Source organism: the organism of the source record quoted next (assembly GCF_019968955.1).
Source record: "MAG: Porospora cf. gigantea A chromosome Unknown PgA_NODE_858_length_10102_cov_313.672, whole genome shotgun sequence".
Lineage (NCBI taxonomy): Eukaryota > Apicomplexa > Conoidasida > Eugregarinorida > Porosporidae > Porospora > Porospora cf. gigantea A.
Window position 1 is genome coordinate 1 of NW_027151928.1, and position 10102 is coordinate 10102.

A 10102-nucleotide genomic window follows, 5' to 3' on the forward strand; every position below is an offset into this window, starting at 1 on the left:
GACCTATAATTGATGTAGTTGTCCCAGCAGAAGTCTTTCTCATGACCCATGTGATTGACGTACGAGTTGTACACGTTCAGAAGGCTCAAGTGATCACCATCTAAGTGTGCGAACTGCGCTTTGGCTGCATCTGATTCGCGGATTTGATCTCGGGGCCGAAGGAAAGTGTTGGGCACACTTAGCATTGCTGTGATACTGAGGATATCCTCGGTGCATTGATGCTCAGCAGACTCCACCAGCATTCGAGACAGCTGCGGATCCAGCGGAAAATCGGCCATCACCTCTCCCAACGGCGTCAGTTGCCCTTCGTCGTTTAGCGCATTCAGATGGTTCAGCTGCTCCAAGGCGCGCATCATGGTCTCTGGAGCTGGGGGATCCATGAAGTCAAAATGAACCAAGTCCTCGATCCCCGCTTTCAGTAGCGTCATTACCACAGTAGTGAGGTTTGAGCGGAGCACCTCCGGGTAGGTACTGGCCTCCAGTTCTCCAAACGAGGTCTCCGTGTACAATCGGAAGCACTTGCCTGGCTGAGTTCGACCGGCTCGCCCTGACCGTTGCTTAGCGCTAGCCTGACTGATGGGAGAAACCAGCAGTGACTCCACTCGTATGCGCGGGTTGTAAACTTTTTGTTTGGAAAACCCTGGGTCCACAACGTAGACCACGCCGTCAATGGTGATAGAGGTCTCCGCTATGTTGGTGGCTACGACTACCTTGCGGCCAGAGGGTCCTCCGGGGTAGGAGGGTCCTGGGGCCGCGTCAAAAATTCGTTGTTGCATGTGGGGGGGTAGAGAGGCATACAGAGGGACCACCATAAGAGGCCCGTGCTCCTTCTGTAGAGCCCCACCCTCCGCGTCGAGCATTCGTTTCGCCTCCTCAATCTCCTCCTCGCCTGTCAGGAACAGCAGCACGTCGCCAGGTGATTCGTTGGTGTGGATTTGAACCACCGTGCGGATGGCAGCCTTGACATAGTCGTCCACTGGCTTAGGCGTGTAGAAGATCTCGACCGGAAATACTCGACCAGGAATCGAAACGATCGGCGCCTTATTGAAGTACTTCTGGAACTTCCCAGCGTCGAGGGTAGCGGACATCACCACTAGTCTCAAGTCGTCCCGCAGCGCTAGTACCTCCTTGATCAGACCGAAGAGAACGTCGGTCGACAGCGTGCGTTCGTGAGCCTCGTCGAGCATGATAACCGAGTAGCGAGAGAGCTTAGGATCAACCATGGCCTCTCGTAAAAGCATTCCATCAGTCATATACTTCAAAACCGTGTCGTCGGATGTGAGGTCCTCGAACCGGATACTATACCCCACCGCAGCACCGAGTGACACGTCCATCTCCTCCGCTACGCGCTGAGCGACACTCATCGCGGCCACCCGTCGTGGCTGCGTACACGCTACGCACTTACCAGCGTTCAGCCCTGCTTGAATGAGGAACTGGGGGCATTGAGTGGTTTTGCCGGATCCGGTTTGGCCAACGAGAACCACGGTCTGGTTTCGCTTCACAACCTTTGCGAAAGTGCGTCTCGCTCCCCAGGCTGGCAGCGCTTTCCTCTTGGCCAGGAGGCTGTGGAATCGAGCCGAGAGCGGCTCACCAGTAAGGAAGTTTACCGTAGGGTTTTCTTCCTTCAATGCGTCCATCTTCACTCGTTTCAATGGGGTTGATGGGTTCTCTGAGTGGTCACGTTTCCGCAGTCGGCACCCTGACAGGTCTACTCGACTCATCGGTCAAAATTCCGTAATATCGATGGCCGTCGCACGTGCGTCCGATCTTGCAGATCTGGCCACCACATCGTCGATGTCCAGGAGATTTGTGGTGTATCTACTGCACAATCACTACCCATTCTCACTGGTGGAATCAGACGTTGCGGAACTCGTTCATCATTTCGGCAAGGTCACTCATATTCGCATTCTTCAACTGCCGGCTGCTGGAGGTCCCCTGGCCCAGCACCCGCCAGCAGCGGCGGCCGAGGTGTTTATGGAGACATCGGAGGAGCTGGCACAGGCCATGTCCACGCAACTGTCCAACATACAGCTCCCCAATGGCAGTGGAGTTCTCCACATCCGCCGTCTATCTGGATCGATACCGTTGGAACAAGCACTAGAGACTCATCTGAGGCCCAATTTCCCTCCCAGGCCGCCACCAGCTCAGGCCTTTAGGGCCCCAGTCCACCACCCCGCTGCCCATCCTGTTCCTCACCCAGTTCTTCATCCAACGCCCCACCAACCTCCACAGGCGCGCCCGATGGAACTCAGACCTCCAGTGGAACAACGACTGTGCCGGCTGGAGCTCGAGAACTTCTTTGACCTTGAAGACTTCGACGTGGTGGGCGCATTGGTAGGCGTCGAGAACAGGAACATCGCCTTCCTGATGGAGCAAGCCGGATGCCGAGTCGACATTGGCGTAAAGGGAGTCCCACACCAAGACGCTCCAACAAGTGAGAGACTTCATATCATTATCAAGTCTCTGGACGCCGAAGCCTACCGAGTCGCCATCGAAATGGCGGAAGATCTTTTGCAGTCCATCATGGACGACTACGATCAAGCGCACCAGCAAAGCCGCAAGACTCCAGCGCGCTGCAGTGTCAAGCGCCACGAGTACGTGGAAACGGAGACAGACGTTCGTTATATAGGCTGCACTCGGAGACTCTGACACGTGTCCAGGTATTTACAAATCAAGTGCAGAGCACACGAGCAGTTCCAAGGTCACAATATCACACACTCGTTTTTTTAAAACGCTCACTTCTCCAGAGAGTACTTCCCGACGATACCATTAGCAGCCAGCCACGTTTTCTGCGCGGAGTTGCGAACCTCTTCTCGCCGGAAGTCGCACGTCAGAACGGTAGGCGTCTCGTCGCATTGCATATAGAAGCCACCGGACGTCAGGTTTCGAGTGTCTTCGGCTAGCAGATAGAAGGCCGTTTGCGCCCCCTGCAACGGTGAGATTGAGATGGGGAGTCCTATGGAGAGGATAACCCTCATAATCCGGGCGAATGTCGAGTCCGATGCGTAGGGAGTTGGCGAGTGGACGGTGGCTAGACTGCGAGTCTTAAACTGGCTGCGAACTACTCCCGGGTGGAAAGAGTACGCATGGGCAAGAGGCACACCCTTCTCATGTTGCGCAATCTGTTGGAATCGAATTGCGATTTCATGAGTAAATAGGATTCCTAGCCCCTTGGAAGCGGAGTAGCTGGCGATAGGGTCATCAAGACTCAAAATGCGCTCGATGTCCAGGGACTCACAATTCAGATACTTTATGTCAGAAGTGCTCACGAGGCGCCCTCCCGATTGAGCTATCACAAGGAAGAAGTACTTCGCCAAGAGGAAATGACCCAGAAAGTTGGCGTCAAGGTGTAACTTCGAGTTCAGTTGCCTTTCGAACGTCAACTGGCCGGCGTTGAACACGACGTAATCGAGTCTGTAGTTCTTCCCAGCCAGTGTCTGCGTGAAAGTGGTCACTGAATCGAGGTCTGACAGGTCAAGCTCATGGACTTCGATCGCGGTTGAGAGGTAGCCACCCTCAACGCCTTCAGCGAGAAGTTCGGACTTCATTTGTTGAGCCGCCTGTAGGCCGCGAATTTTGGAACGCGAAGTGAAAACCACGGTTCCGATGCGCCATCTCAGGAGCTGCTTTACGATCTCGCGCCCCACCCCCGAGCTTCCTCCAGTCACCACAGCAACCCTAGAGCTTTTCTTGGGATCTTGCAAAGGTCGATGCAGAATGTCCAATGGGCACAGAGCAGGTCGAGGCCGCAGTCTGTTAAGCTGCAGGGCGAAAGTAAATAAGGCGGTAAGCCCGAACAGCGATCGCTGATTCGAGCCCAGCGTAACCAATGACGACGACCATGGCAGGAAGAGCAGGACGAAGTAGATTGTCAACGCCAAGAGAGAGAGCAGGTATGGTCGTAGAGCCCTAGCGCTCGGGTCTCGACTGTTGTACTCATTGCGCATGGCTTGGAACTCACCTGGGAACCAGGCGGGTGTGCAGTTGAGCGGGAGTGAGGCGGGTCCGGCAGGGGGGGTCTGTGATTGCATTTGGGGTCGGTGGCCTGGTGGTGGTGGGGCTTCACCCGGCTCAAACATGGAGGCAAAAGGCTCCCCTTTTGGTGGAATGGGGAACAAGCCGACGGAAACGCACGCCTGGAACTGCGCATTCGTTATTCGGGCATCCTCCCCCACCATCATATAACGTCCAAAAGGCACGGGTGGTACCTTAAGAGACGGGTCGGAAAAAAGGTAACATCCCTTGGGAAGAGACGCGATCAGCATATCTTGCTTGGCAAATATCGTTGCCAAGGCTGAAGACGGAGTCGAGTCCGAGGGAGTGGGAGTAGGTGCCTCAGTGGTCGGGTCCGGCTTCTCTTCGGGCGGCGAGATCGGAGTAGGAGTCTTCTGCAATCCGTTGGCTGCAGGTGACGCCTCCTGCAAGCCGTTGGCTGCAGGTGACGCCTCCTCCAAAGGAGCCGCCTCCTCCAAAGGAGCATCACTGTCAATGTGCTCATTATGGGAGTCGTCCGATACTGCCGATTCATTTTCAGTCATCTCGATGTCGCCTCCTTCGTCAAATGCGTCGGTTCCCAATCGTGGGTCATCGAAATCGACCTCGATCTCTTCTTCGATGGTCATCGGAGGAACGAGCGTCACCTCCTGAGAGTCCACGCCCTGGTGACTCACTGGTGACAAGACGATACTCGGCGTCCTGACCATCTGCTTGATCGTAGATCGACGACGGAAAAGCCGAGGGGATTCAGATGATTCCTGAGTAAGTGGCGGGTTGTCCATAGAACAGAGAATCTGGGAAATAGAGGAAATTATTGTTGTTGATCTTTTGAGGTTGGGGGAGTTGTCATCAAGGACGCTAACACCCTAGTTACCTCATATACACGGACATTTTACGCGATCATGTTGGCGGATACAGCACGTTAAGCCCCCGAGACGCGAGCTCTCGCTGGATGCTCCTAACTTGAACCTTCTCCTCGGCGCTTAGGAACGGAGCCCTCTCCGCGTCCGTCTCCAGCATTCGCGCCAGCACTTCAGGGTTGTCAATAATGCCGTCGACGATGGAGCCTTCTGGTCTTCGCTCCGATCTTAAGTCTGGTTTGATTATCTCTGGCAGCCGCGGTGCAGCTCCAGACGGTCGAGGCCAGGTGCGGTCGTCGTCCTGGTGCTTGGTCTCTTTCCGTGCGCGTTCCGGAGAACTGGAGCGTGGGCGCTTTCTGGTTGCGGCGTCAGGAACCACTCTCTGGAGTGACTCGGCCACTAGTAGTCCCTGCAGGAGCGCTTTCCGAAGCTGGGGGTAGTCGTTGAGAACTCGGCGCGCTATTACTGGATTCTCTCGTGCGAGCTGTTGAGTTTCTGCTACAAGTAGAAGTATATGGGAGTCTGTCAACCTTGAGAGGACTCCAGCCTCCGTCTTGGCTGGCATCGGACTGGTCGACCTTGGCTTCGGGTTTCGCGGCACTTCTTGCTGTCCTCTTTTGGCCAGGGGCGTCGCCCAGTCCAGTCTTAGAGGCCGACCGTGCAGCTCTACTCCAGTCATGCTTAGTTTTACTAGTCTGCACGTTTCGGGATCGGAAAACTCGACATAACCGCAGCCTCTAGACTCACCCGTCGTAGGATCGAGCCGGAGGCGCACCGAGACAACAGGAGCGACCGCATCAAAGAGCGATTGGATCTCTGCAGCCGTCACGCTGTAGGGTAGGTTACCGACCCAGAGGTTGCGTTCTTCCCAGCCGCGAACCATAAATCGGGAAAAGGCCGGCAAGCGAACCGAACCGAATCCAACTCCTAAACATGGCCAGTCGAATAGTTACAACAGAATCCAACAACTCGATAGAAGCGCTCAGCATACAACCGTCGCGCTCCACGTACATCTGGTTCGACTCACTGCAGCTATGTCTTTGTCTTGGGGGAAAACGGCGCAGCGCTTTTACGCAACTAAATCATGAGGATAAAGCAGCGTTTCGGAATTTTTATAGCACATCGTGTGAAGTCTAATAATTTATCAAATTTGCAATTCAATGATCGGGTCTGAGCGGACAGAAGGAGCTCCCCCGTATGCAGTCCCTCTGGAGTGCGAGCCCGACACCCGCCTTACCCTTCCATCGTCAACGAACGCGGCACATGCGGAGCTCAAAAGAGGTATTCTGCTGTTGTATCTCGCGGGTGTAGATGGGTTGATAACGAATAAAACATTCGTACGCTTGGATCCTGACGAGCCCAACCCCCGACCACTGCCCTCACGCGACGATGATTACCCATGGGAGCCCTACTGGAAGCACACATATCACATACCTGTGAAATTGGCGTCCTCGTCGCGGTCTCTGGCTTCCAGAGAAAGCTTGACACAGCGCAGTGACGCAACCGCTTGCGGCTACAGCATCGCCGATGGATTCGACAAACACCTAGATTCCGTAACCGCGGAGATATTGAAGCTGGGCGAGAAGAGGGCCGATGCTGTCCCTGATAATCTAGGGTTCGATTCGGTCCCGTTAGAGTCTCCAAGGTCGGAGCCAGAACTCGCTCTGTTTGACTATTCACCCATACCAGACCCGCAGCTAGACCCTGTGTGGGACCCAGACGAAACGCTTCCCGTCGTGAATCGCAGCCGTGGTAAGAGGCGAGTGGTTCGTCCCAAACGCTGGGAAGATGTGACAGAGGCTCCGCGGAAGCGACGACGCGCTCGCTCCAGCCCCTCGTCAAGCAGCTCGCCTGCTGGCGAGCCAATGGCGACCACTGAGAACCTCATTGGCCCACTTGATTCCCTAATTGGCAGCACCTATAGCGCATTTCCGCCGCTAGACTTCTTGCTTCCGGGCGTTTCGGTCAGCGATAGCTTCGATGTTAGCCTTTTCCAACCTGACAGTTCTGGATTACTCAAGCAACAAGTTATGGAGCTTCTCAGCGAGTGCAATGAGGATCAGTGGTTGTCCTTGGTTGATCAGCTCAGCGCTGCGCAATGATTTTTGACGTCCGTGATATCAATGGGAAAGAAATCGGGTAATCTGCAGCATGTCGCAGATCCCGCCAGACAAGCCCGTGCACACGCCCCAGATGCTCACCCAAGTCTTCGGCGACCTCCAGCATGCGCTGAAGACTGGTAAACCTATCCGTAAGGGACAGTTGCCGAGCGATCGGAGATGCAATTTGGCTCGGTTAGCGTGGGATATGGATGCTGACGAAGACCTCTATATGGGCCGGGGTTTTGATGTGGCGAGTAGCGCCAAAGGCGAGGTCGAGACGATCCGGCAGCGCATGCGAAAGGACAGCCAGACGAAGGTGCTTGGCCAGTACAAGGCAACGGTGGTGAATCCCGAGTTGCCTGAGAGGGTGTACGCTGGCAAAAGCACGAGTCTGGATACCAGTGCCCACTTTGCGTTGTTGGATCGAGGCCCATACTTCGAGTTGGTTCCGATATCGCATTGGGTCAATTTTCGTCTAGATTCGGAGGTGGCGGAAGAAGATTTGGAAGCGTTTGAGCGGAAGCAAAAGCTGAAGCTGAAACTGGAAAAAAACGCAAACGATCGCTTCATGAAGTTCGTGAAGACCACTCCCGCTTCCATGACCGACCACCCTGACGAAGAGCCAGAGCAGGGCGTCAAGCACGCGTTGGCAAAGAAAAAAAAGCGGCTGAAGAAGAGGAGAGTGGAGAAAGACAACGAAGATCACGGGAACAGCGCCTTGAACCTCGGCCACCTCACCAAGGACGACGGCGACTGGGAATGGGAGGACGGCGATGCTACAGACGACGAGGAGGGCGTGGACCCCGAGCTGTTGCCACCCCCTCCAGAAGAGCACGAGGTGGAGGACTCAGAGGAGGACGACGAAGAGCTCATGCCCTATGGGCAGGCCATAAACAAGGCTCTTGAGAATCAACAGAACCAAGAGGCGGACGATGAATTGGCTCAGTTTTCCGACAGCGAAGAAGAGAAGGCCGACACGCCAGCGGAGAGCGCTACGCCTCCCCCATCTAACTCCGCAGACGCTCCGCAGTATGAACTGGTGAAGCAACGGGTTCAGCGGACTTTGCAATCAGCTGGTGGGCGAATCAACATTCGAGATTTCATGGTTAAATTTAAGGTGAAGGAGAAGAACGCGCAGTTCAGGATCCTACAGAAGGTTCTTAGTGACATTTGCACCACAGACACCGAACGCGATGCACAAGGAAATGTGGTGAAGATGCTTCAGTTAAGACCCGACTAGTCGTCCGTACAATATATGAAGTATCGTATCTGAATCTAACCTTGTGCCACGTGCTGAATATGGACCTTTAAGTATGATTGCTGCCGTCCGAGTGAAGAGACCCCAAGACCCCTCATTACCCGAGTTCGACACCGAATACAACAGTCATCGATTGTCGTGGCCCTCCGAATTCGTACGCGGCCGCTGCCAACGGTCTCACACCCGCCTAGCATCGACGAAACTCAAAGGCAAGTGGACCGAAGCTCAAGTCGCAAACGGTATCAACGAGGAGGTGTTCGATGGGCAAAACCGTCAACACCCTCCAGGTCTCGGTGAGCCCCCACATACACTGCAAACAGACCTGCAGCCCTTCGACCAGGTGACCGAGCGCAACTTTGACTTGCGGTGAGGGTTTGGAAACATGGGCACGCAGCGATCCGTGGAACTTGCTGATGGTGGACATAGACAACGTGTCGTTTGACTATGGCGTGGCCAAGCTGAAGGAGCTCATAGGCCGCCTTTACCAGATGTCCCTCAACTTTTCGGGAACCTTCCTCCCTCTGCTGGTCAACGTCGGTACGAATGAGCTGCGAGGCTCCTACGAAATGTGGCTATACTGGAACATTCCGCGTTGGGACTTTGGCCGGCAAGACGGAACATACACCATCGACGTGAAGTCGTGCAGCAAACATCGGCAATTCAAATGCGGTGTATTCTGGCCGCAAGCTTGACTGTGTGAACATGATCTTTTATCGGATTTCGGTATCTTTCGGTAGCTCGTATTCCGGATCAGCGGTAAGTATTCCTCGCAAACGCTGGATACGGCGTTACAAGACCTCCGCAACCCACTCTAAGGTACCCGCTACTAGGTGCCGCTCTGTAGCAGAAAACATCTCTGGCGCTAAACCCAACAGCAACTCGATGACGTTGTGCCCGGCACATCCAGCGACCCGGCTGACGTCCGCCGTCGCAAGCCGCGGTGGTTGCCCGAGGATCACACGCTTCCAGAGCTCCTCGCAGACACGCAGGGCAGCTCGCCGACGGTGCTGCCGATCCTCCTGTGCATTCCGAAGGCCCTCCTCTCGGTCGAGCGCTTCAACGCTTTTCACGTGATCTAACAGCTTCCGCTGGGAAGGCGTCATAGATCGGCTACCCCTGAAGGGCGAAGCGCATCGAATGGGATGCGATCTCTGCTTGATACAGCCAGTAGTCCTAGTCGGCCTTAAAGTTAACGCTGGGCCCGCAGGTCTGGGCGGTCTATCATCCGAGTCCACTGCTGTGTCGACCGTCTTCGGTGGCGGAGGCTTGCTCAAGGGGAGTTCCCCCTTATGCATTCGCAAAGCAGACAGGGTTGATTGACTCCTGATTGGCAGGTGATGCTCTTCCAACGCGGTCAGGGACCCTTTTACAAGCGGCCGCACAAGGAGGTCGTACCTAGGATAAGGAGAACCACGAACCGGCGCATTTGGGTCCAGCTCCCAGCCAACCGCGTAGAGGTGCGGAGCAAGCCCCAAGAGCTGGTAGAAACACCTCAACGTGGCGTCTACCCCGAATCGTCGCATCACTGGTGTGGCATGCGCCACAAAGCGCACTCCACGCTTCACACGCAGTAACTTGTCAAGCCTAGGTGGAGGAGGCGGCTGGGACTCACTCTACTTGCATGCGGTGGAGTGTGTTTCTCCTCGGAGAGAGGAGCTCTTCAGAGTCCACTGCCTTTCGAGGACGCTCTGGCGTTCTCCTGCCATCTGACGTTCTACGGGCGATTGGTCTGTCTGGGGCGCCACGTATCGGAGTTCCTTCGACTCGACGCGCAGTGGCTCGGCGTCTCATTTATGGTCTGTATTCAAAGTTTTGCTGGCGCGATTCTAATTCAGCAAGCGCCACTTAGATGTTGGAGATAAACCTCTGGATAAACCTCTGGATAA

The 10102-nt window shown here is 55.2% G+C and overlaps 8 protein-coding genes across 13 annotated transcripts; 4 read left to right on the forward strand and 4 right to left on the reverse strand.

The window, feature by feature from the left end:
• On the reverse strand, window positions 1-1721 carry KVP18_000659 (uncharacterized protein; the record flags this gene model as incomplete). Of its 2 annotated transcripts, none has more annotated exons than XM_067949955.1 (1): window positions 1-1637. In XM_067949955.1, a coding segment is annotated over one exon (1637 nt), but the record flags the coding sequence as incomplete, so codon positions are not given. The 2 variants fall into 2 exon arrangements, with proteins under 2 accessions (XP_067806094.1, XP_067806095.1); XM_067949956.1 differs by having other exon boundaries at window positions 4-1721.
• Window positions 1722-1743: 22 nt separating this feature from the next.
• On the forward strand, window positions 1744-2649 carry KVP18_000653 (uncharacterized protein; the record flags this gene model as incomplete). The annotated part of the gene is made up of 1 exon (XM_067949946.1): window positions 1744-2649. One exon carries the CDS (start codon window positions 1744-1746, stop codon window positions 2647-2649), a length of 906 nt encoding a protein of 301 aa, XP_067806086.1.
• Window positions 2650-2735: 86 nt separating this feature from the next.
• Window positions 2736-4778, reverse strand: KVP18_000656 (uncharacterized protein; the record flags this gene model as incomplete). Of its 2 annotated transcripts, none has more annotated exons than XM_067949951.1 (1): window positions 2736-4778. In XM_067949951.1, the coding sequence occupies one exon, from the start codon at window positions 4776-4778 to the stop codon at window positions 2736-2738; it is 2043 nt and encodes a 680-aa protein (XP_067806090.1). The 2 variants fall into 2 exon arrangements, with proteins under 2 accessions (XP_067806090.1, XP_067806091.1); XM_067949952.1 differs by having other exon boundaries at window positions 2736-4703.
• A 118-nt stretch (window positions 4779-4896) lies between these two features.
• Window positions 4897-5739, reverse strand: KVP18_000654 (uncharacterized protein; the record flags this gene model as incomplete). The annotated part of the gene is made up of 1 exon (XM_067949947.1): window positions 4897-5739. One exon carries the CDS (start codon window positions 5737-5739, stop codon window positions 4897-4899), a length of 843 nt encoding a protein of 280 aa, XP_067806087.1.
• Window positions 5740-6016: 277 nt separating this feature from the next.
• KVP18_000658 (uncharacterized protein) lies at window positions 6017-6958 on the forward strand (the record flags this gene model as incomplete). Its single annotated transcript, XM_067949954.1, has 1 exon — window positions 6017-6958. The coding sequence occupies one exon, from the start codon at window positions 6017-6019 to the stop codon at window positions 6956-6958; it is 942 nt and encodes a 313-aa protein (XP_067806093.1).
• Window positions 6959-7007: 49 nt separating this feature from the next.
• KVP18_000657 (uncharacterized protein) lies at window positions 7008-8198 on the forward strand (the record flags this gene model as incomplete). The annotated part of the gene is made up of 1 exon (XM_067949953.1): window positions 7008-8198. The coding sequence occupies one exon, from the start codon at window positions 7008-7010 to the stop codon at window positions 8196-8198; it is 1191 nt and encodes a 396-aa protein (XP_067806092.1).
• Window positions 8199-8271: 73 nt separating this feature from the next.
• KVP18_000652 (uncharacterized protein) lies at window positions 8272-8908 on the forward strand (the record flags this gene model as incomplete). Of its 3 annotated transcripts, XM_067949945.1 has the most annotated exons (2): window positions 8272-8582; window positions 8611-8908. In XM_067949945.1, 2 exons carry the CDS (start codon window positions 8272-8274, stop codon window positions 8906-8908), a joined length of 609 nt encoding a protein of 202 aa, XP_067806085.1. The 3 variants fall into 3 exon arrangements, with proteins under 3 accessions (XP_067806085.1, XP_067806083.1, XP_067806084.1); XM_067949943.1 differs by lacking the exon at window positions 8611-8908 and having other exon boundaries at window positions 8272-8586; XM_067949944.1 differs by lacking the exon at window positions 8272-8582 and having other exon boundaries at window positions 8630-8908.
• Window positions 8909-9004: 96 nt separating this feature from the next.
• KVP18_000655 (uncharacterized protein) lies at window positions 9005-9839 on the reverse strand (the record flags this gene model as incomplete). Of its 2 annotated transcripts, XM_067949948.1 has the most annotated exons (2): window positions 9005-9800; window positions 9829-9839. In XM_067949948.1, the coding sequence occupies 2 exons, from the start codon at window positions 9837-9839 to the stop codon at window positions 9005-9007; spliced, it is 807 nt and encodes a 268-aa protein (XP_067806088.1). The 2 variants fall into 2 exon arrangements, with proteins under 2 accessions (XP_067806088.1, XP_067806089.1); XM_067949949.1 differs by lacking the exon at window positions 9829-9839 and having other exon boundaries at window positions 9005-9739.
• Between the last annotated feature and the right edge of the window lie 263 nt (window positions 9840-10102).